Genomic DNA, 24,930 nt, shown 5'->3' with positions numbered 1-24,930 from the left:
AACTCGCTTCACATTTTCATATCAAATCTACCATGGTGCCTGTACGGTAACCTAATATGAAAATTTTGAGAATAATTTCAAGCTACTCTGAGTCTGAACAGACTTGGTAGCTTAAAACATATTTCCTCCTCAGAAAACAAAAGATTGAAGGCATGAATATAAAAATAGTTGATAGGGCTTGTTTCCTGGAGGGAACATTTGCTGAGTGATTTTGCATTATGGTACATGCTGTGGCCTAAAATAATCTGAGCAGTTTCCTCATTATTCAATGATGGTACAGTACGCAAACAGAGGCAGCCATTTGAGCTCAAACTTCAGATAGTAAGAGAACATGGTGTACGGCAAAAAATGTTCGTGGAAGTCACCCAGCTTGGAAGATACGGCTGTCTCCTTTAAACACTGTTGTACTCTCAGGTGGGGACCAACTGAGTCCTGATTCCTGACTATGTGCTGACGGGCAGGAACCACGTCAAGTCTCCCCTCTCACCATGCACAGAGAGAAGTCTTCTCAAATGTCCACAGGTGATCTCCTCATAGCCACTCTCAGAATTATGAATTCTGGGGCTTTCAGCCATCTGCTATGGTCAAGGCAACTGACCCAGTGTAATGATTAATTTTATGTGTCAACTTGACTGGACCACAGGATGCCCAGATATGTGTTTAAACACTGTTTCTGGGTGTGTTTGTGAGGGCATTTCTGGAAGAGATTAGCATTTCAATTGGCGCACCGAGTAAAGCAGGTGGTCCTCTCCAGTGTGGGTGGGCATCATTCAATCCCTTGAGGGCTCAAATAGAACACAACGGTGCAAGAAGGTTGAATTCTCTCTCCCTCTGCCTGATTGTTGAGCTAGGACATCATTCCCCTCCTGCTCTCAGACTGGGACTCACACCACTGGTTCCGCTGGTTCTCAGGTCCTTGGACTCTGAGTGAATTACATCACTGGCTTTCCTGGGTCTCCAGCTTGCAGATGGCAAATCGTGGGACTGCCCCTCCTCCATACGTAGTTGTGTGAGCCAATTCCTCATTTTATATTACAGCCCCCAGCCCCTGCTCACACACTCCTGATTGTTGCTGTTTCTCTGGAGAATCCGAATACGCCCAGTTTGGGAAAGATTTTCCACTCACCTCTCAGTAGTGTTTCTCTCTTCCACGGTGAGGACAGCTGTGCTCATCCAAACTATACATCCCCAAATCACAACCACAGACAGATTCTGATCATTTACATTTGCCTCATATAGCTCATTTGGCAGTGAAAACTCTGCTGTGGTCCTCAGAGAGAAGGTCTTTCTATATCTGCCACTATTTTTGAGCAGGACCCAGATGCGGATTATCACAAAACCAAAACAAATAGATTTTTATAAAAGTTAATAAAGTGCTAGTAAGAACAAGAACAAGACTCTTCAGGTGATTTATCCTTTGCTCACTTTCCCAATACTCATTTCTTACCACATCTGCTTCTTCTTACAGCAGAACAGGACAGACAGGAGTGGATTTTTTTTTTTTCCAAATAATTCCCCTTTAAACAGAAATAATGACACAAACCCCAAAATGTTTGAAGTGTATAATTCAAGAAGCATGAATTATACATGATTATACACCAGAGGTAATTTTAGGAATTAATTTCTATTTTCTACCTAAATTTTTCCTACATCAGAAATATTTTGGTGAGGGTGAAGGGGAATGGTTTATTCTTTAATTCTAAGACAAATAGGAATTTTCATAGTAATGGACTCATAGGAATATGATATTGAAGATAAAAAATCAAAAATTATCTGTATAGTGATAATGAATATCTGAGAGAGAAAAAACCATCAGCTTTGCATAATTCCTCAGCTCAGGGAGTGGATGGCAAGAATGGAAATGAGAATTCCAAGCCAAATTTGAATGCTTCAAAATTAGACCCACTAAGGGAATAAAAGGGCCTAAAACTCAGAGCCTGAAGCTCTAACAAGCCATCATTCTGGCTGAAAACTAGAAATCCCACAAAGAGGGCAATTTAGATAATTACTATGTATTATGATTTTAAACTCCATTTTCGGGAAAGCAGGACCTCTTGTGGGCTTATTGACAAGATTTGGGTATTTAAAGAAGTGATGTTTTGAGACTGGTCTGGTAATCTCTTCCAATTCTTGTCACCGATGAGTCCTTCCCATCCTTTCACCCAGCCTCAATGTTACTTTCTTGAGTATTCCCATCACCCAGTGGGAAGCTCTCTAGTCCTGGATACCACTCCTCACCCTCACCTCCATTTCTCTTTTCACCCCTCTACTCACTGATGCCTTGGAGAGGAGCTGGGTGGTCAGTGTCACTGTGGTAATGGAGTGTCCCCCTCTTCTTTAAATGTCTTCTGTGGGGAAGAAGCAGGTTGTTTCTTGAAACCCAGAATTCAGCCCACCTTGACCTGGGTCCAACATTTCTAGGACTTATGTAGGCAAACAAACAAGAAAGAAGGTGCTCAAGGATGGAGCAATTTGAGATAGACACAGTATTGAGAGAGGAAGTCTGAAAAATTCAGGGCCCAGAGAGAAGTGCTGAGGCCCTGAGAATGCAGAGCCGAGATCCATTCACATTCCACTGGCAGCTTCAGCAAGGCCATAATTTCGTTATTTTTTTCCTGCCTGCCTGTTTTCCTCTCCTTACTAACTGAGGAAACCTTAAAAACCCTCAAATCAGCTGTGTGCCGGATGAAGAGGTCCTTGTGCTGAAGTGAGTCCAGGGAAGGAGAGAGACTCTGAGTGGAAATAATACTTTGTGACAGTGGAAGGGAAGGAAAGCAGGTCGGCCAATCCTGGGGCCTCTCCAAGAAAGGAAGGGGCTGTCTGGGGAAACAAAACAGCCCAGTGTAGTGTCAAGAATAAAGACTCTGGCCACAGAGAGACCAGTGTTCAAACCCCAGCCCCACCCAATATCTTGACCAAATACCTCAACTTTCTGAACTAAATGTACTAAAAAATGGAAATTTAAAAAATATTTAGCAGTATGGGTGCTTTGGAAAGCTTCCAGGTGAGGCATGCTTCATCTAGAATCAAGAGCCAGCCCTGGTGTTTTATTGGCTCTGGATGGGGCCACTATCTTGGAACCACAAGGGACAAGTCACTAGGACCACAAGAATCACTAGGACCACTGTCCTGACATGCTCCAACTTGTGAAATAATCCCAGCTCCCACCTACCTACAGAGTGGCCTCTGATTAGGCCACTATGGGCTAGTTTCTGTTACTTGTAGGTAAATGCATTTCTTAGCCAACACATCTCACTTTAAAACATTATCTCACTGGGTTCTAAGTAGATATTATTTCAGATGAACTCATTTAATCATGAAGGAATGTATGCAAAGGGTATAGCACACAGTTGGTTCTCAGCACATCTAAACTATTTCTGCTTCCCCTTGGCTCAAGACAGACAAATAGCATCCCTTAAAGTATGCTCATGGCAGGAAGCCCAAGGCTACACAAATAAAAGCAAAAGTACACTGCTCGTTGCTCTCAAAGCTCAGTCCAAGTGGCATCCTGTCCTTTATGAAGTTGTCTTTCCTGCCTACACCCACCCAGGCAGAGCTGATTGCCGCCTCCTTTATGCCTCTCCTATATCATCCACATATTTCTATTGTAGCAGTGATCGCACTGTTTTGCAATGATTTGTTTACATGTCTGTCTTACACAGATGCTGGGTGATGAGCTCCTCAAAGGGCAGGAGCTGTGTTGTATTTATCTTTATACTTCCAGAGTCTAGTACAGTGGCTGACCCATAGTAGGTGTTCAATGTTTTTTTTTTGTGTGTGTGTGCTGTACGTGGGCCTCTCACTGTTGTGGCCTCTCCCGTTGCGGAGCACAGGCTCTGGACGCGCAGGCCCAGCGGCCATGGCTCACGGGCCCAGCCGCTCCGTGGTATGTGGGATCTTCCCGGACCGGGGCACGAACCTGTGTCCCCTGCATCGGCAGGCGGACTCTCAACCACTGCGCCACCAGGGAAGCCCTTCAATGTTTAATGAAGGAATGGATGGACCAATAAACCAAGAAGGAAATGGGCAGGAAGGAGAGGTAGATGCTAGGGCATGTCCTCCCACTACTTTCTCCCCCTCTAGCACCCCTTTGCTCACTTCTCACATCCAAGCTCCCTACCCTTCCTGTCTCCCCAGTCTTGCTAAAGTTCCCCTAACCTAGGCCTCAGGAAGCATCACTTTGGCTTACAGATTGGGAAATTTTTGTCCTCACTAGATAGCTAGTATGGAGAGAGATATATGTAAATCGAATCATGAAGCTTGTAGCCAAGAAAGCCACAAGACACGGTCCTGGTCAACAAGATGTTCATGGAAGTTGTCGTGTGAGGCTTCTGAGAAAGCTCTTTTAAAAGGGACACAGTTGTCTTATGTTTTTGCCTTCCGTCCTTCCTACTTGCTGGGAGCATGGACAGAACTTCTGGAGGTGAAGCAGCAATCTTGGGACCTAGAGGAAAAGGCCTGATTATAGAAATCTCAGGCCTGATATCTTTAAACCATGAAGCAATGTGTGCTATCCCCTATCCCTGGGTTTATAATTATGTGAGAAAATAAACCTTTATGTATGGATGCCACTAAAATCTGGTCTATGTTACTTACAGCTGAAGACAATTCCAAACTGAAAATCTAGTCTCCTTTCTTTTCTTCAGACCTGCCAAGGTCACTTCATTTTAGGACTTTTACACTTGCTATACCTTCTGCCTGAAATGTTTTTCTCTTAGATGATCACATGACTGTCCCTTCTCAAAGTCAGATATCAAGTTAGAACGTCACCTTCTCAGATGTCACCACGTTGCATCCATCATTCTTTAATAATACTATCCAGTTTTATTTTCTTCATTGCTTTTATCACTCTCTGAAATGCTCTATCCTTTGCATGTTTCTTTTTGTCTTTGTTCATTCAGGCTGCTATAACAAAATACCACAGACTGGGTGGCTTAAAAACAACAGAAATTTATTTCTCACAGTTTTGGAGGCTAGGAAGTCTGAGATCAAGGCACAAGCTTGGTCATGTTTTGTGAGAGCCTTCTCCCTGGTTCATAGCCAGTGTCCTCTTTCTGTGTCCACACATGGTGGAAGGGGTGAGGGATATTTCTGGAGCCTTTTTTTATTAGCGCACTAATCCCATTCATGAGGGCTCCACCCTCATGGCTTCAGTACCTCCCAAAGGCTCACCTACCAGTATCATCACATTGGGCATTAGGATTTCAACATCCACATTTTGTGGGAACACCAATCTTCAGACCATAGCACTTCTTGATTATCTTCACCATGAATGCAGGGCCCTTCTCTATTTCAGAACTGCTATGTCTCCAGCACCTAGAAAAGCATGTGGCATATGGTGGGTGCTCTATGAATAGGTTCCCAGAAAGGAAGATGACTTCCAGAGTTGGAAATGAATATATTTCCCCATCGAATATATGTCATATGTGTTGAATAGGTTTATAATTTAGGAAATTATAGATTAAATACCATTTATGTACTGACTACTGGATATAACATTGTTTACATGAGATAATGAATTTCAAGTTCAATTTCTTTTAATAAACTCATAATCTTGATCACAGATCATCTTATCCCCATATCCAGAAAACCCTGCCTCCCTCCCTTTTATTCCTGTTATAGCTCATCAGATTTTAACTCCTTGATGGAATTTTTTTCCTTGATTTAAAAGAAAGTTTAAATTTATTTTTTAAAAGAAGAGTCCCACTCAATCTCTGGTAGGTTTTTAAAAATTGATTTCTTGAGTGCCACTACTTATCCTCCTTACAGGCCCTATCTAATTTCACATCCTGCTTTGTGAAAATTATACTCAAGCCCTTTCAAAGGCACCTTGCCTGACTTCCTGTCCTCCCAAGTGGTTCCTGAACCTCTAATCTTTTCCATGGGTCCATTTAAAAACAGCAAAATTTTCTTAATCCCTTTGGGACCCTTCCATCTGCTCTGAATTTCAGTGCGAGGAGCATGGCAGGCAATGAGACTGCAAGTAAGACCTTGACATTTAGGAGAGTAAATTATTTCTTTTAATAGCTAGAATGTGCTTTTTCATATAAAAACCATAGATGTAGACTCATAGACTAGGGCCATCCTATTACACACCCGTAAGGAATAAAAAGCAGACTAGTTCGAGTAAGTAAAGCATTTACAAGTTAAATGGTAAAAGTTAAGTCCGGGAATACAGGTTGGGGAGAGAGATCGTTAGTTGTTTCCCAATATCTGCTCTCTCTCTTTTCCTTAGTAATAAAGTCCTCCTTTTATTTAAGGTGGCAGTGATAAAAGAATACATTTCCTAGTCTCCTTTGTAGTTAGATGTGACCATATGATGCAGTTCTGGAAGAAGTTTTGTTTGGGTCTGCTTAAAAAGAGCAGACCCAGCTGGGAAGAGTGGCTTTCCCCCTTCATCCTTTCTTCCAGTCTGGAACTGGGACTCATGGCTGCAGCTCCTATAATAATCTCACATCATAAAGTCAGATTGAGGATGGAAGACATAAACAAAGAGTGGGTGACAGAAATGCTGACTTCCTGGAGCCAGCACACCGGTTCCGAATTGGCCATTCTAGGGCTTCTTTTCTGTGAGAGAATAAACACTGGTGTCTTTGAATTTTTTGTTCAGTGTAGGCAAATGTAATCCATTTTTATACAAATGCTCACTTGGGGAGTTTTAAAAAAATATCCCAATGCCCAGGCTGCCTCCCAGATCATTTAAATCAGAAACTCTAGGGATAGAATTCAAACATCGACAATTTTTTTAAGTTTTCTGGGTGATTGCAGTGTGCAGCCCAGGTTGAGAATCACTGCTTCAGGCTGACAGTACTCATATTTAGCAAGTTCAAGAATCTCCTGGGGGATGGGGTGGTGCATGTTAAAAAAATTGGATTTTCAGGGCTCATTCCCCAGAATTTTTGTTCTTTCGGTCCGAGGGCACCCCAGGTGATTCTGAGACAGGCAATGCAGGGAACACATGTGAAGAAACACTGCTTTAGGCAATGGGGCATCTTTGGAAGTTTTAAAACAAAGAAGTGACAAGATCAGAGGAGAGTGTTAGGAGGATTAGTCTGGATCTAGTGAATAAATTGAAAAGAAGAGGTGAGAGACTGGTGGTAAGGAGAACAACTGGGAGGTACTACAATAGTTGATGGCCTGAGGGGACATGATTCTGAACTAAGTGGGTGGCCACAGAAATGGGGGAAAAAGGGGAAGATACAATAGACACTGAAAAAGATAAAATGCTACAGGACTTACTAACTGACAGAATAAGACCGAGGGCGACTTTAAGATACTTATTTTTAGTGACTGAATAATACCCTAGGGGTTTGATGACTTCTGGGTTAGTATGTACTTCCCCCTTTTGCTCGAACTCAGTTAAATTGCTGTAGATTATTAGTTTACTGTTTATCTACACCTGCAAATGTAATTTTTGTTAACCTGATTGTATCTAGAGTTTTCCATTAGATTGGAAACATTATTTGCTAAATCAACGCTTCTATTTAAAGACTTAGACACATTATCCTAGCAAGAGTCTATTTCACAAATTTTAGTATTTGTTTATAAATATATCTAAATATATGTATATGCACAAGCAATATACATATGTGTAAATATGTGTATAGACAAGCAATTGAATGTTTTTCATGAGATTTTTACTTCTTAAAAAACGTCATGTCTTCTAGAGCAGAGGAAATAAATGAACTGACTGGTGGTTTAGTTACTGCTCTGGAGCTTGCTGTATGTAGATATCTTTTTGGATGAGACACATCTAAACTTGCAAGGGCTAAAAGTTTAAAGAATGGTTTTTTTAAAAATGACCTCAATAGAAAATGGTTATTTAACTATTCACTAAAAAGCCACCAATCAGATGTTAGGGTGATATTTTATCAAATAACCTCAAACATGATTACCTTCTGAGTAATTCTAAAATACACACTGCCCACTGATTCCTTATAATAAGGAACCCCTATGCCTCAGAAAACACTATTAAGTGTGCTCTTCAAGTCCTCTCATTTAAAAACCAACATTGGTTTTATAGTTACAAACCAGAAAGAAATAACAGTCAAATGTAATAGAAATATAAAATGTAAGCTAATGTATTTGCTCCTTTTTTACTAAAGTGTGTGTCTGTGTCAAGACACAGTTTCTTTTTTTCCTCTTATTGAACTACAGTTGATTTTTTCAACATTTTCTATTTTATTGTTTTTTAAAAGTATTTATGTATGTATTTATTTATTTACTGGCTGTGTTGGGTCTTCGTTGGTGCACGCAGGCTTTCTCTAGCTGCGGCGAATGGGGGCTACTCTTCGTTCCGGTGCACAGGCTTCTCATTGCGGTGGCTTCTCTTGTTGCGGAACACAGGCTCTAGGCGCACGGGCTCAGTAGCTATGGTGCACGGGCTTAGATGCTCCGTGGCATGTGGGCTCTTCCTGGACCAGGGCTCAAACCCATGTCCCCTGCATTGGCAGGCAGATTCTTAACCACTGCACCACCAGGGAAGTATAGTTGATTTTTAAATTGAAGTATATAACACAGTGTCTTTTAAGAATAGATTTAAAAATACCAAGTAAACTTAATGAACAAACAAGATGCACATTTCCTCACGAGCTTGGCACTTGGTGCAAACATGAATGAAACACAGCCTTGCCCTCTTGTACTTCACGGTATAAATAATAAAGTGATGATGAGTTTCCTAGAGTTTGTTTTAGGTTTAATTTTCCCTCTAATTGGAACATCTATTAGAAAGCTCTAACAAGGTGAAAGTCATTAGATCTGTTCAAAACATAAAAAGGCTAAACTTCAACTGGCAGTGGGAGACCATGTATCTAGATTCCCTATCACGTTTAGTTTGGTTGATAAGAATAGCACACTTCTTTAATTTGGTGTGAGGCAGTCCTTTGTCACTTGCTCCTGAGTATGCTACGGCCCTGAAGCAACAGAATCAGCACCACTGAGGGACCACCACCTAATCACGTCTAGCCATGCAGATCAGAGAAAGTGAACATCCTACGTGTGGACTGTAGGTGCATCTATACCTCCTCCTAACATTCTCTTTGGCAGTTGGATTTTGCTCCACCTTCAGACAGCAGTAACTAAACTGGTTATAGTAAAGTGCTAACCATATTGGGGATTCTTTGTGAACACATCCATTTCATACAGAAAGCATTCTATTCCATGGTCACAAACCCCACCCCTAATATGAGCTACAGTCTTGCAAATGATAAAACACTGGGTGCTGGGAAGTCTGTGTGCAAAAGTGTTGAGAAAGTATGTAGATAGTGTTGGGCAAAACACCATCCCCACTGGGCGAAACAAACAACCCAAAGTGTGTATTCTACTGCAGATGGGTGAAGGGAATTTGCTATGGGTGGAACTTTCTTCTCCCCACCCCCCAAATTCATATGTTGAAGCTCTGACACCCAGCATCTCAGAATGTGACCTTATTTGGAAATAGGTTGGTGCAGATGTGATTAGTTAAGTTAGCATGAGGTCATACTGGTACAGTAGAGTGGGCCCCTAATTCAGTAAGACTGGTGTCCTTATAAAAAGGGAAAATATGGACACACACTCACACAAAAGAACATGTGAAGATGGAGGCAGAGATACTTCAACAAGCCAAGAAACACCAAGATTGCTAGCAAACCACTAGAGGCTAGAGACAGGAACAGACTCTTCCTCCCAGCCCTCAGGAGGAACCAACCCTGCCTTACCTTGGTCTTGGACTTCTAGCCTCGAGAACTGTGAGGCGAGAACTTTCTGCTGTTTAAGCTACTCGGTTTGTGGTGCTCTGTTACTATAGCCCTAGAAAACTGACACAGAATTGTGCTCCCATCATTACCTCAGATGGATAGCATATTCTTTTGGTGCAGACATAACTCACCTTTCACTATTTGACCAGTAAGAGTTAAAATTTAAAAACCCAAACACCTGTAATAGGAAGGAAACATAAAGGACAGTGTAGGTGGCTTGGCATGCTTGCCAATCAGGCTTATTTTACTATACCTCAGGCCTCCTCCATCATGTGGATTAAAGAAAGCTGAGTGAGCTGCCTCCATGGTCAACAAATACTCCTTCCGTTCTCTACCACCCCACGTAATTGCTGCAGTTTCAGCCAAAGTGCTGAGAGGAAGCATCACTGACTAAGCTGCAGTTCTGTATTCTCCCTCTCCCATTTCAGCATCCTAGCAAACACAACAGGGAATGGACAAAAAGGGGGGCTGGAAAATACAGAGCAGAAGAGTCAAATAAGAATCAAACAAAATTAAAATAGACCAAAAAACTAGAAGAAAAAACACAAGGAGAGATGCAAGGAGAAAGGAGAAAAACACAGGCATGGCTGGCCAGGAAAGTAATTGCTGAAAGGAAAAACCTAAAATCTGTGGATATGGATCCCTAGGATAATCATTCTGTTGTTCCCAGAAGCCATTAGGAGATTAAGATTCTCCTTGTGATCATAGTATGTTCACATCCTGACAAATTATTTCTGGACTTCAATCATCAAACTTCCTGCACGTGCTGATTTTTTCATAGCTCAGTTCTGTAAACAAAATCTATGTGATTCTACACGAATTAACATAGAACACTAGAATGATGAAGCCGGACAACTCAGAAATCATTCAGTTCAATTATTGAGGTGTACAGAGAATTTAATAGTCTTGTCCAATGGCATAAGCTTGTCCACATAGCTTATACCAGAGCTAGGCCAAAATATTTTGTAAATATTATGATTTATGAAGAATCTAGGTTGATATATACCAAGAAAGTATTTCAAAACTTAACTACTTTTGAACTTTCACATCTCCATATTGCTTTTAAGATATTATAGAAGAGGCCTTTTGGTAGCCATCTGGGAAGTTTCAACCTAGAAAATTCCTCAGAACGTAGTGTAAGAAACCAAAGTAAACAAAAATTTATTTCAGGTAAATATTTATTTGAAAAATATTTGAGGGGCAGATTTTTTTTTATATAAATGTACCTTGACCACCTGAATTTTAAATGTCTTATTAGTAATTACAGTAACACTAATCTGAACTTAATAATAGCATTTGCTGTATGCTAGGCAGTCTTCTAAGCGCTTCCTGTATATTACTTTACTCAATCCTCAGAATGCTGTATGGTTTGGTCCCATTATTTATTAGCCCTATTTTGCTGATTAAGAAATTGAGGCAGAGAGGACAGCATCTTTGCCCAAAGTCACACTATTTATGAGTGGTAAGGCTGAGATTTGAACACTGGCAGTCTAGCGCCAAAGTCTATATACTTAACCGCTGTGCCGCACTGCCATTTACCACCCTATGAAGCAATTTGCAATATCAGTACACATGTATCCCTGGTAAGTGGTAAAAACAGGATTTTCTCCGGGTCTAATCTGATTTAGAGTCAGTGCTCTTTCCCACGACAGCTATATTGCCTCTCACATCAGCATACTCAAACCTCACTTCCACTCTAGTCGGCAGCCACTAACAGAAGGTCACGGTGTGAATATCCAGTGCAACAAAGGTACCACATCAGCAAAGGAAAAGGACTCCTAATAACCAGCCCACCACCATAGCATAAACTCCTGGGGTTTGCTGGAGGTTATTGGTTCTTCCAGGCCCTCCTGGCTTATATGCTGTACTCTTCTCTCTCAGGAGATGGTGTGGTTGATAGAACAGGCACTAGACCAGAGAGCATGAAACCTGGGTTCCAGTCTTAGAGCAGCCTGGGACTGGCAGAATACCCCTGTCAGGGTAGGCATCACCCACCTGGCTCCCTAAATCCTCTCAACTACCCCAGGAGTGAGCATGACAACTAGTTTACAGATAAGGGAGTTGAGATTTAGAGAGTAAGTAATTCCATCAAGGTCAGCAAAGATGGTATTCAGCTCCGGTTTGCCTGACTGTAAAATCCTCATGTACACTCGACCAAGCTGTCACTTTAAATCCTCCAAATCTCAGATTCCTCAAACACAAAACAAGGATATTTTGCTAAATCAGTACTCTCTGTATCATGGAGCCCTAGGGATTCTTCAAAGATGTCTCAGAAGTCATTTTTGGAGGGAAGTTCAAGGAGACAGGGTCCAGACAACTGCCTACCCTTGATGTCTGTGCATGTGCACACACATAAGTGCGTGTGTGCACACACACATACACAGAAACATCGAGCAGTGCCCCTCTTAGCTTTAATGCCTAGGAGAGGATCAGCATGGTGAAGGTATAATAACTGTGGTAAATCAAGCCATTCAGAGGAGACTTTGGATTCAGCTGGCTGGCTCTGCCCAGAAAGCATCCAATGCCTTTGAAAGAAAGGGCTGTACCTGAACTTCTGCTGATCTAAACACAATTTGAGAAAGTGTTTCAGTTGTATCTGTGAAGATGGCCTTCTTACCCAGGGTCAGCTAGTGAGAAACACAGTCCAAGTTTTCTTCTCTTGTGTTCACCATTCCTTGAGGGTTTCAACTGGTCAGGGATGAAAGGGATGTAGCATTTGTGGCTTAATTCTTTTTTTTTTTTTTTTTTTTTACTTTTAACCCAAACTGTATTTTATTAAATTTAGACATCATCCATTGTAAGAAACACCACTGTTTTATGTACCATTAGGAAAGAAAAGATGCTGCCACTCAATATGATGCATCATCCATTGTAAAATGAACTGTAAATTCAGAGACATTAAAATGTTAAAGACCTTAGGGATGATGAAATTGTGGGTCTCAATAGAGAGGTCTCACAATGCCATGGGCTACCTGTGTGGTTTAATCCAACTCTGTTTTTGCTCTTCCTCTCTGTTTATCTTGCCTCATTTTCCTTTTACCCTGTCCACTTTCAACACTGCCTTCCTCCTCTGGCCCCAGAGCCAGGTGGTAGAGAAGAAAGGAGTGGTCTGTGTTGGTAAGAAATGAGACAATTCATTTACTCCTTCAAGTCCTGCCTTTTCCCCCACCTGTATTCCTACAAAGAACAACGCATTGGTGCTTAGATGACCACTATCAGGCAGGCATCTTGATGAATGCACAGAGAGTCAAGATTTACTTTATCCCATCCCTGTAGCTCGTATCCCTTTCGCTAAAAGCTACATATGTAGAAAAGAATAAAGCCAATGAAAGTCAAGTGATGAGTTCATCATACCTTTTTGATGGTGATCATACCTTTCTAAAAACATTTATTGAGGTATCCTTTACATACCATAAAATTCACTCATTTTAAGTGTGCAATTCATTGATTTTCAGAAAACATACAGTTGTACAAGCATCACTACAATTCAAATTTGAATCATTTCCATTACCCCAAAAAGATACCTCAAGCTCATTTGCACTCACACCCTGTTCCCACTCCAAGCCCTAGGCAACCACTAATCTTTCTGTTTCTTATAGATTTGCTTTCTCTCAGCATTTCATATAAATGGAATCATATAATACTTGGTATTTTGTGACCGGCTTCTTTCATTTTGTGTACTCTTTTGGAGGTTCATCTATACATTAGCACATCTCAGTACTTTGTTTTTTTACGTGACACCTTTTTGAATGGCAGCATTATATGGAGGAAAGTTCACAGATTTCAGAAGCATGCAAACCTGGGGCCAAATCAAAGTTGTACCACTTCTTAGTTGTGTGTCTTTGGGCAATTTCCTTAACCTCTCTAAGACCCATTTGTAGAATAAGGATACTAATCCCTCCCTCAGAGGATTATTCTATCAACTAAATGGGTTTGTTTGCCAATGTTTGCCAGCAAACAGTGGGCAGTCAAGAAATCTAGTCTTTCTGTCCACATTCCCCAGGAATCACTGTTTTCTTACCCCTGCATTAAATTGTAAAGTGAATCCTACAGCCTCCCTACCAGCCTTCACATGAAGCTTGAAATGAGAGCCCACATAACTAGCAATATCAGGAATGGAATTCCGCCAAGGGGAATCACATCCTTCATTAATGGAGCCCAGATGGTGAGGATCTAAAGGGATTTCCTTCAATATTGCTGTCATTTTTTAGAAAGAAGGTTAAACTGTATTTCATTGTTATTTTAAGGAGGAAAATGTTTCGAATTGTATTCTAGAACATTCTACAGAGTTGGCCTTACTTTCGCAAGCCTCTAAGAACAGCCTATTTTCCCACTAATTCTTATAAAACTGCCTCCAATAACATCAACCCTCAGATAACATGTAAGTAAGTAGTAAAGGGCTATAACCCCCTGAATTCATAAAATTCACCTCAAATCCTCAAAACTCAACTTTTAGCCAATAGTTTCAGACTCTCTTTCCTAAACCTTTAGAAGAACCTGAATTTCATGTGTGTAGCAGAATAGACTAAATTGAGCTCCTTGTTCATTTCTCCAGTCCATCTTCTCTCATTAGAACATATCAATTTGAGTTCCAAGTTAAAGGAACTCTGGATATAAGCACACCATGCACTCTTGGACACAGAGTTTACATAGATGCAGTTCCTTAGCCCTGAGCCCTCTTTTTCCTTCTGAATCATTGTTTCTCCACAGTTCTCAGTCCACCATGATTCCCTTTTGTGTTTCTGATTGTTTTTCTCTCTTCTTCTCTGAGATTTATCACAGCTGCATTTCTTCCCCCAATTCCTTAAACACTTAATTCCTTTCCACCTCCTAGATTCACTCCCAGATTTACTTCCTGTTAAGTACAGTATAACAGTTAAAACAGAAAAGGATAATACTTTTCAATATTTCTACTAAATTAAATAGGTTTGCAACATATTTTATGTATCTCTCACTTCAAGGAGGTTAGCACAGTGAATCATTTTTCATCATGTAAAATGCCTGTTGTCAAACGTAGACTAGTTATTAAGAGAGGCGACATATGGCTATCCTTTATATACTAATAATTGTCACTATATATATTAATGGCATTAAAGATAACAAGGAGTGACTCTTTCAAAAAAGTAAATTAGATACAATCCCTACAAGTGATCAATCTGCAACATTATCAGGAGAGTCTGACTAACTAGAACTTCTACTGTGATAAAACCATACTCACGAAGACAAATAGATAAAAGCTATATCCAGACCGAATCAAACACTTAAATCAATGTATCTGCATAAGGAGTCCTGTGTTTCCTTGCTCTCTGTACTTATCTGAAAATAGGAACTGTTAACAAAATCCAGGACTAACTTTTCTCCCACTATTGAGAGATCGGGAAGGAGTGAGTGCGGTCTCAGGAGAGAAGTTTTCACTCACTGTCTTATCACCTAAATTAGGCATGAGAATCCATAAATGTGATAAAAAGAAATAAAAATAATTGGGGGGGCACAAAAAGCTTAAATTTAGTTAGATTTGTGAATTTCCCCAATCTTTAAAAAGCTTTCCTCATGTTAAAACTTCCCTTTCATACACTACAGTGAAGAGAGTAATTTATATCCAAGACTTTATTTTAGGGAATTTATTTTAAATGATATCATAGGAATTTATCTCATGGTGTAAATAGTTTAGTAAATTTTGTGGGCTTTTGTGCAGTAGATGTTTAGCAGCAGATGACAAAATAATCTTGAGGCATGATGATTTAACTTCAGTTTGGTGCCCAAACATTCTGCAAAAACATCTTAAGCCCCAAATTCCAACATGTGGCCAGCATATTGAAAGTTAATTTTAAAAAAATCACTTAATAAACCAAATATTCAATACATATATAAGAATCACACAACTTTTGGATTATAATTTGGTCTACAGTCTGTTCATAGCTCTCTAGAAAATCCTGATCTCGGGGTGATTGGTTAAAACCTCACATTTGCAGAGAACATCTCTCAGGCCTCGGTCACCATAAATACCTGCCCGCATGCACACATCATGTATATGAATTACCAAATAATGCCAAGAGTCTCCTACCCCGAGATGGCAGCAAGTTTTTGGTGTGCCTGGCGGGCCATTTCACAGCCTTTGGTTCTTGTCTTGTGCATTTCCGCCCTGAGTGAGGGGCAGCTGACAGAGACGTCCCCGATAGAAATGACCAATTCTCGGTACAGGGCCACTTGTGTGTTGAACTCTTGGACAAGCTGGAAAAGAGAGCGAGTTTCTTTCGTAAGACACTGATCAGGGAGTTTCCTATTTTGCGTACCTAAACAGAGGCTTTCGCTGACCCCTGAGCCACCTCCACAAATCTCCTGCTAAAGAGCCTACAGATTGTTTAAAGATTGGGGCACAAAGATGTAAGTTCTCTTCATCCAAAGCAAGTGTTTATTTTTCATCAGTAAGTCTCGTCATGGAAGCTCTGTTTCCAGACCTACTTGCCGCCACCCGTTCAGACTCAGTTTCTGAAGAGCCAGAGCATATTTGGAGAGCTACCATGCCACTCCCAGGTAACTAGAGAGTGATGCTGGGAACTCTCGCATAGAATTCTCCCCTCTACCACAGCTGGGATGTGGATTTGAACTGGCCTGGGGATAAAGGCCAAAGGTGGGTTATATTAGGCAAACCATTCACCTCCTGCCGGACCACTGAACCGCTCCGGCCGGGCTCCGAGCTTGACGGGAAGACCGGCTACAGACTCTGAGCTGGAACCTTCGTCCCCTCCGCAGAGCCCCGTGCACTCTATTTGGGTTTGTTTGCTACTGTCTCCCCACAAAGCAGCACTCTTACCTACTCAGCCCCTCCCTCCCTGGTGAGCCAGCCAGTTCACCGTGTCTTTCCTATCTGCCGTTCTCCGAGGGGGTAGAGGCACGACCTACAGCCGCTGACCCCAAGACCATTTCCGCGGCACTTGTTGGCGGGGCCAATACGACCCGGGTGTCACCCCGAATCTGGGGGACTGCAGATTTAAAAATAGTGCATGTGCACGTGACCGGCATTGAGGAGCTGAGAGTGGCGGAGTTCCTGGCACTCAGGCAAAAGATTAACGTACACGATTCCCCCCACCTCTCCAAAAAAAAACAAAAACAAAAACAAAACCAAAAAAACAAAAGGAGGCGCATTTTCCACCTACCATCTTGCAATCGTCCAGGGCTCGTTGGGTTTTGTGGGCGCTCTCGGAGCCGCTGCCCCTGCGCTCCCAATCCCGGCTCTGCAGCGGGGGCTTGCTGATCTGGAAGATTGAGGAGCGGTTGGACCGGCTGGGGCGCTTTTTGCGCCCATTCGGTGCAGAACTCATGCATACACATCCACCAAGCCGAAGCCGCTGGTGCAGTGCGCCCCGGCGCGGGCGGCCAGGTAGTTGCCCTGCGCGCCGCCGCCAAGCAGCCGGAGCCGGGACCCGAGGCGCGGCGCTCACAGGCTTGGGACTGGCTGTGGGTAACCTTCAGCTTGAAGGAGAGCCGGGGAAGCGCTGGCTGTGCCGTGCAGCATCGCTTCCACTAGCAGCGAGGAAGGAGCTCGGTCAAGTTCTGCTCAGCAGCACTGCCGGCCCTGTCCCGGGAGCTGGACGCTGGCGCGGGCTCGCACTGCCTTCCGCTCGGCATGGATCGCAAGGCTGGGCGAGAAGGAACACGCCGCCCGGCGGTTCCTAGTTTCCATTCAGATGGGTGAGCAGCTTTCAAAGCCTGCGCTGCCAGGTGGAGGGGAGGGCGGGCAGGGGGAGATTGTCGCTCTAGCTTCGGGTGTCTTCCCGCAGCAGCGCTCCGTTCGTCTATCTCCTCCCTCCCCCGTCACCAGGCCTGGAAGGGCTGGCAGTCCCCGAAGCAGGCAGTTGGTCGTTGTCTTGATTCCTCGTCTCCACGGGGCTCATCTGTTTGAGGATCCCTAATGAATCCGTGGCGGGACTGGCAGACGCAGGGAATCGGTCCGGCTGACGTTGTTCGCGGCCCCGCACATTGATAGGACAGGAATACTAATGTGATCCGTCCATACACCCCCCTTCCCCCTCCAGGGTTTATGCACTTATCCAATCAAATCCCCGGGAACATCAATTGCAATATTACTTCATCTGCTCTATTATTAGAAACGAAAAGTGTCATCAGAGTGGAGCACATTGCCACATGCTGGGACATAAACACGGATTTCAGATCAACCAGTGTGAGCTTGAGGCCCTCACCTTCCAACACATTCCGGGGCCACAGATTAGTAAAGCCCAACGAGGAGGGAGTGAGGTTTTTGCCTCAGAAGGAAGATCTCTTGATAACAGTTTTTAAAAATAGCTTTGTTTCCGGGAGTTTTGTTGTTGTGGTGGTGTTTTTGTTTTTGTCTATGTTCACCATGTGCTGGGAGAGAAACCTGCAGCAGTGGGGGCAGAACGCAAGAGGGCTTCAGTCAAACTGGTCCTCAACCCATCCCATCCCATCTTAACGAGTCAAGCTCCTGGTCTTCCATTCCAGAATCTCAGGACCCAGCTCTGAGAGTTTCCCAATAGAGATTTGAACAAATAAGAGCCAACAGGCCTCCCTGGACACTCAAAATGACTCAACTCTCCTTTATGGGACATCAGTGACCCAGAGGCCAATGGAGGTGGCCCAGGATAGTAGGGAAGATGACTGTGTGAAAGGGGGCCCTGGGGGGTGAGTTTCTTGGCCATTTAAGTTCACCCTTACCATTGGCATCCTAAGATTCTTCTGGAAGGAAGAGAGGTAGCATGGGCATTCAACTCCAATGCTCTGAGAATGCTTGTTCCCATGAATGGTTTGTTTGGAGGGGACAGATAAAGAAGTCTGCCACAGGGGAACTACTTATGTGTTGCAGAGCTTAATGAAGAACAAAAAGGAGGTTTCTGGTCAATCTCTTAAGGGGTTATAGAGAGTACACAGAGAGGGAGAGCCAGAAATAGCCAGAAAGGCTAACACCCTAAGGAGACATTTCTAGAAAGCTTTTACAAGGCAGGTGAATATAATGGGGTAGTATAATAAGAAAGATAGTTTGGTCTTTGTCCTCAGTTCCTGGCACAGAGCTCCTAAATCCCTTGTAATTTCCCTAGTGATAAGGGTGATAGGAGCCCCTTGTCACCAGAAAGACCAAGCCTTGATTAGGCATTTGGAACTTTCAGCCCCCCCCCCCTCCGCCAACTTCCTCAGAAGGGAGAGAGGCTGGAGACTGATTTAATCATGAATAGCCAATAGTGTGACCAATCATGCCTACATAATGAAACCTCCATAAAAACCCCTAAACAATGGGGTTCAGGGAGCTTCTGGGTTGGTGAAGACATAGGTTTGCTGGGAGGTTGGCATACTCAGAGAGGGGGCATGGCATCTCCCCCTCCCCCCTCCCATACCCTACGCATCTCTTTCTGAGTCGTATTCTTTATAATAAGCTGGTAAGTAAAGTGCTTTCCCAAGTGCTGTGAATCATGCTACCAAATTACCAAATCTGAGAGGCATTTGTGGGAACCCCCGAATTTGTAGCCAAGTTGAACAGAAGTATAGGTAATCTGGGGACTTTATACTTGCGACTGGTCTCTGCAGTGAGGGCAGATTTGTGGGTCTGAGCCCTTAAACATGTGGGGCCTGACGCTAACTCCAGGTATTGAGTTGTAGGACACCCAGTTGGTGTTGGAGAGTTGGAGAAATAGTGTTGAAAAAGATACCATGTATTTGGTTGGGGAGGAAAAAACCCTAACCAGGGGATATCTGAATGGATATTCAGCTGCATTTGCATAGTGCTTCACAAAAGATTGAGTCAGTTTTCCCTAAGAACGAGTGGGGGAGAGAAGCATCAGCTCCCACCCCAGACCTTGATGTGCTATTATCCTCCAGGTGTTTAGATGGTAGGGAGACCAGGGTGAAGGGCTCTTCTGTTGGCTGAGTCTCCCCAAATGTAGGAAGATAAGGAGGTTAACTCTTAGCCAACTCTGACTGTTCCTTTTTCCCTCAGTCTCAAATTTCTCTCTACCTCATGTGTGTAGGGAGGAGAGGTCGAAGAACACATCAGGTGGTTTGGTGAAATTTTCTGAGATTTGGTGAGTGGTTGGGATGCTGAGGGAAGGTATAGGGAGGCGAAGGAAGGATGGATAATACTCATTTGTAAATTAAGTCTTGTGATATAGACCCTTGCGTTACCACTAACTACCTCTCTCCCCACTACCAAACTTAAAAGTCTGCTCTAACCCAAGGTTCATGGTGCTTTGGAAAATTAAAGGAAAAGGGATTGCATTTTACATGTGTGTGGACCTAGGATAGAGAAAACAGGACACTGGAGGTGAGTCTTCTGGAAATCTTTTGTCACCACTCTGCTGTTTCATCTCCTGTCCCTGCAGGGAAATACTGCCACCAGATTTGAGCGTCTCCAAGCTCCTTAGTAGCGGGTTTCTACTTCAGCTACAGCCATCTGGTTTCTACTCCCCGCTTCTTCTGCCTAGAGACCATTTCAACAAATTAAAAGAAAAAAATGCAACACAATTGCATTGCTCTGTTTCTATGCCATATTTCTTGCAGTAGGTGGAGGGTGGGGGAGGGAATAAATGGGTCAGACTCAAGGGCACATCTGAAGGACCACAGATTTGGAAACCTGCTGGGGGATTAAGCAGAAATTGTCATTTGTAGGTGCCCCTTGGTCTTCCCTGATACACAGCCCACGCCATTTTCTGAGAGGGAAGAAAAATAGCATCAATCCCAGAGCTGTCTCTCTGAGGGACAAATGCTGTAATCAGAATAGCAGCAGGCAGACTTAGTTCCCTCACCTTCCCCCTCATTCAAAACAGCATGAATTTACATTCCTGGGGCTGACTGCCAAATAGAAGGGTAAAGTGCAGTTGGAAATCCCAATAACAAGGGTACATTTTCTGGTTATCTAGACCCAACTTTGGCACAATTCTGATAATGGGTCCTCTATAGGTATACAACTTTGACTCAACTCACACCCTAGATTCACTGCAATATAAGATCCACCTTACATTTCATGTTCTCTCTATGGTAATTTTAGAGAAGTTGTTTTGATTTAGAATTGAGAATTTTAAAAAATGAGTATTAGTTAAGAGTGAATATGAACAACTGGTAAGTTTCTTCAAATTGGTGCTATCAGGAACCACAGTGTGACCCAGAGATGCACATCTCAAAGTGGGCTGTGCAAAAATGGTAAAGGACCTATCTGTGTGGGTCTGTGACAGAGGCGAAGAAAAATACATTAAGATGCTGAATCCTGAGAAGTTGGAAAGATCTGAAAGGAATAATCAAATTATTTTCTATTAGTGTAAAAAGAGATTAAGTGGGCTTCCCTGGTGGCGCAGTGGTTGAGAGTCCGCCTGCCGATGCCGGGGGCACGGGTTCGTGCCCCGGTCTGGGAAGATCCCACATGCCACGGAGCGGCTGGGCCCGTGAGCCATGGCCGCTGAGCCTGCGTGTCCGGAGCCTGTGCTCAGCAACGGGAGAGGCCACAGCAGTGAGAGGCTCGCGTACCGAAAAAAAAAAAAAAAAAAAAAAGAAAAAAGATTAAGTTATTGCAAAGAATTTAGTGAATAAACTATTTAGTAAATGGTTTATTTCCACTAAAACCAGAAAGAAGTACAATATATTGGAATATTTATTAATTTCAAAAAGATTTTTGAGCATTTTTATTAGATGCAGTTCCAGGTTTCATTGGTCCTAAAACATATAACTGGGGGCCCTTCTTTAAGAAAAAGAATCCAAAAAATTAAATACAAAATTAGGTATATGGTCTTGGGAGGAGCCTATGCAATGAGGTTCCCTGAAGTTAGGTTTAGTTACCTTCATGGTAAATTGCCACATTTGTTGTTTATTATATGCACAGTGGGCATCTGGTGTTTTGCCTCCTCTGATTTTATTCTCCTTTTTCTGATAATAGCACCTTAAATTTCCTTTGAGAAAACCAGTCTTCTTTCCCTTTTTGTCATATGGCTCATGGGTGGGCATATGAATCAGACCTGGCCAATAAGAGTACTATCTTCTAGTAGCCACAATGATTGGTTTATTAGTGGGTACGAAATCTAAACTGAAGTAATGAACTTTAGGCCTTGGGACTTTTTCTAGAACTATTATGTTGAAACATTTGAAATTGCTATTACTCAACCATTTTAGACCTACATAAATGACAATTTTATATATTTCAACCTAATATTGAGAGTTTCTTTTCCTTGGGTTGCTAGGGGATAAGATGAAAGTCTGCAGTTTCTGGTGCCACTCATGATCAACAAACTGCCTGAGAGCCAACACAGAGAAAATCAGAATGGAGAGATGGAGAAAGATTGATTTTTGGGGGATGGGGGAGGATAATTGACATACAACATTATAGTAGTTTCAGGTGTACAACATACCGATTTGATATTTGTATGTATTGCAAAATGATCACCAAAATAATCTACAGATCTTTCTCAACTTACAACAATGGGGTTACTTCCCAATAAACCCATTATAAGTTGAAAATATGTGAAAATGCATTTAATACACTCAAGCTACTGAACATCATAGCTTAGCCTAGCCTACATTAAACATGCTCAAAACACTTACATTAGCCTACAGTTGGGCAAAATCATCTAACACAAAGCCTATTTTATAATAAACTGTTGAATATCTCATATAATTTATCACATACTGCACTGAAAGTAAAAAACAGAATGGTTGTATGGGTACAGGATGGTTGTAAGTATATTGTTCGTTTGCGCTTGTGGTAGCGTGGCTGACTGGGAGCTACTGGTGCCCAGCATCACAAAAGAGTATCATACTGCATATCTGCTAGCCTGGAAAAAGTCAAAAAAATTGTATGTCAAACCATTGTAAGTTGGGGACCATCTGTAGTTAACATCTGTCAACATACATAGTTACATATTATTTTTTCTTGTGATGAGAAATTTTAAGATTTATTCTCCTAATGACTTTCAAATGTGCAATATAGTATTATTAACTTTAGTCACCATGCTGTACATTATACCCCCTTGACTTATTTATTTTATAACTGGAAGTTTGTACCTTTTGACTCCCTTTACCCATTTTTCCCACCCTTCTCAATCCCCCCCACTTCTGGCAACCACTTCTCTTTCTGTATGCTTGTTTTTTTCTTTTCTTTTCTTTTTTAGATTCCACATATAAGTGAGATTATATGGCATTTGTCTTTTTCTGACTTATTTCACTTAGTATAATGCCCTTGAGGTCCATCCATGTTGTTGCAAATGGCAAGATTTCATCCTTTTTTATGGCTGAATAGTATTGCTTTGTATATATATACCACAATTTCTTTGACCATTCATCTATTGATGAACACACATTGTTTCCATGTCTCAACTATTGTAAATAATTCTGCAATGTACATAGGAATGCATATATCTTTTCTAGTTAGTGTTTTTGTTTTCTTCAGATAAATACCCAAAAGTGGAATTGCTGGATCATATGGTAGTTCTATTTTTAATTTTTTGAGGAACCTCCATACTGTTTTCCATAGTGGCTGCACCAATTTACATTCCCACCAAGAGTCCACAAATGTTCCATTTTCTCCACATCCTTACAAGCACTTGTAATTTCTTGTCTTTTCCATAGCAGCCATTCTGATAGGGGTGAGGTTATATCTCATTGTGGTTAAATTTGCATTTCCCTGATAATTAATGATGCTGAGCACCTTTTCATGTACTATTGGCCATCTGTATGTCTTCACTGGAAAAATGTCTATTCAGGTCTCCTGCCCACTTTTAATTGGATTTAAGAAAATAATTAATTTACTTTTTGCTATTAAGTTGTATGAGTTCTTTATATATTTTGGATATTAACCTCTTATCAGATACATAATTTACAAATATTTTCTCCCATTCAGTAGGTTGCCTTTTCATTTCATTGATGGTTTCCATTGCCATGCAGAAGATTTTTTAGTCTGATATCATCCCACCTATTTATTTATTTATTTTTGCCTTTGGTTTGGTGTCAAATCTAAAAAATCTTTGCCAAGACAGATAACAAGGAACTTGCTGCCTATGTTTTCTTCTAGGAATTTTATGCTTTCAGGTCTTATGTTCAAATCTTTGATCAATATTGAGTTAATTTTTGGGTATGGTGTAAGATAGTGGTCCAGTTTCATTCCTTTGCATGTTTCTGTCCAGTTTTCTCAACAACATTTAATGAAGAGAAACTGTCCGGGTCCCACTGTGTATTCTTGGCTGCTTTGTTGTAAATTAATTTACTATATATGTGTAGGTTTATTTCTGGGCTCTCCATTCTGTTCCATTGATCTATGCATCTGTTTTTATGCCAATAACATACTGTTTTGATTATTATAGCTTTGTAATATATAGTTTGAAATCAGGGAGCATGATGCCTCCAGCTTTGTTTCTTTCTCAAGGTTGCTTTGGCTATTCAAGGTCTTTTATGGTTTCATACAAATTTTAGGATTATTTGTTCTATTTCTGTGAAAAATGCCATTGGAATATTGACAGGGATTGCATTGAATCTATAGATTGCTTTGGGTAGTATGGACACGTCAATGATATAAATTCTTCCAATCCATGAACACAAATTATCTTTCCATTTATTTGTGTCTTCAATTTCTTTCATCAGTGTTTTATAGTTTTCAGTGTATATGTCTTTCATGTCCTTGGTTAAATTTATTGCTAGGTTTTTTATTTTTATTTTTGTTTTGATGCAATTGTAGAAAGATTTATTCTTAATGATATTATTTGAGCACAGGGATCCAGTTTTGCCTTAAACCAAAGTATTCCTACAATTTAAGTTAGGTGAACCAAATCCCTTTTAAATTAACTCAGTTTGATTTGAGTTACTACCATTTGCAACCAAAAGGGTCCTCATTAATATTATACATAAAGAATAATTGCACACAAGTATAAAATACATCAGATCAATTCATCATTTAGTACTTAGTCAGTGTTCACTATGAATAAGCCACTGTGGCAAAGACCAGAGAGAATGCAATAAAATTAAAGATATGATTCCTTCTATGGTACTTACACTGGGAAGTGAACATACACACACACACACACACACACACACACACATGAAATCAAGAAGAACAATAAAATATATATTAATGTTATATTCTGATGTGTATAAATACTTTAAGAATTTAGAGATGGGATCAACCTCTCTGTAGGCTGAAGTTATTAGAAAAGACTACATGATAGAGATGCAACCTGAGGTAGGAATATGTAGA

General features: G+C 41.5%; 1 protein-coding gene across 2 annotated transcripts in view; it reads right to left on the bottom strand.

Moving 5' to 3' along the window:
• The window catches only part of RGS7BP (regulator of G protein signaling 7 binding protein), a 116,932-nt gene extending 99,197 nt beyond the window's left edge, over nucleotides 1-17,735 (bottom strand). The window contains exons 1-2 of one of the 2 annotated variants that reach the window (XM_029215633.1): nucleotides 16,892-17,735; nucleotides 15,799-15,965 (exon numbers count right to left, since the gene is read on the bottom strand). In XM_029215633.1, the coding sequence (XP_029071466.1) occupies nucleotides 15,799-15,965; nucleotides 16,892-17,056 (332 nt within the window). In that variant the 5' untranslated portion in view covers nucleotides 17,057-17,735. The remainder of the gene's footprint in view (nucleotides 1-15,798; nucleotides 15,966-16,891) is intronic. The other variant, XM_029215635.1, reaches the window with a different exon arrangement.
• Between the last annotated feature and the right edge of the window lie 7,195 nt (nucleotides 17,736-24,930).

The sequence above is a fragment of the Monodon monoceros genome, unplaced genomic scaffold (assembly GCF_005190385.1).
Source record: "Monodon monoceros isolate NGI ecotype Baffin Bay Population unplaced genomic scaffold, NGI_Narwhal_1 Super_Scaffold_12, whole genome shotgun sequence".
NCBI classification, from domain to species: Eukaryota; Metazoa; Chordata; class Mammalia; order Artiodactyla; family Monodontidae; genus Monodon; species Monodon monoceros.
This window is presented reverse-complemented; position numbering and strand designations above follow the sequence as displayed.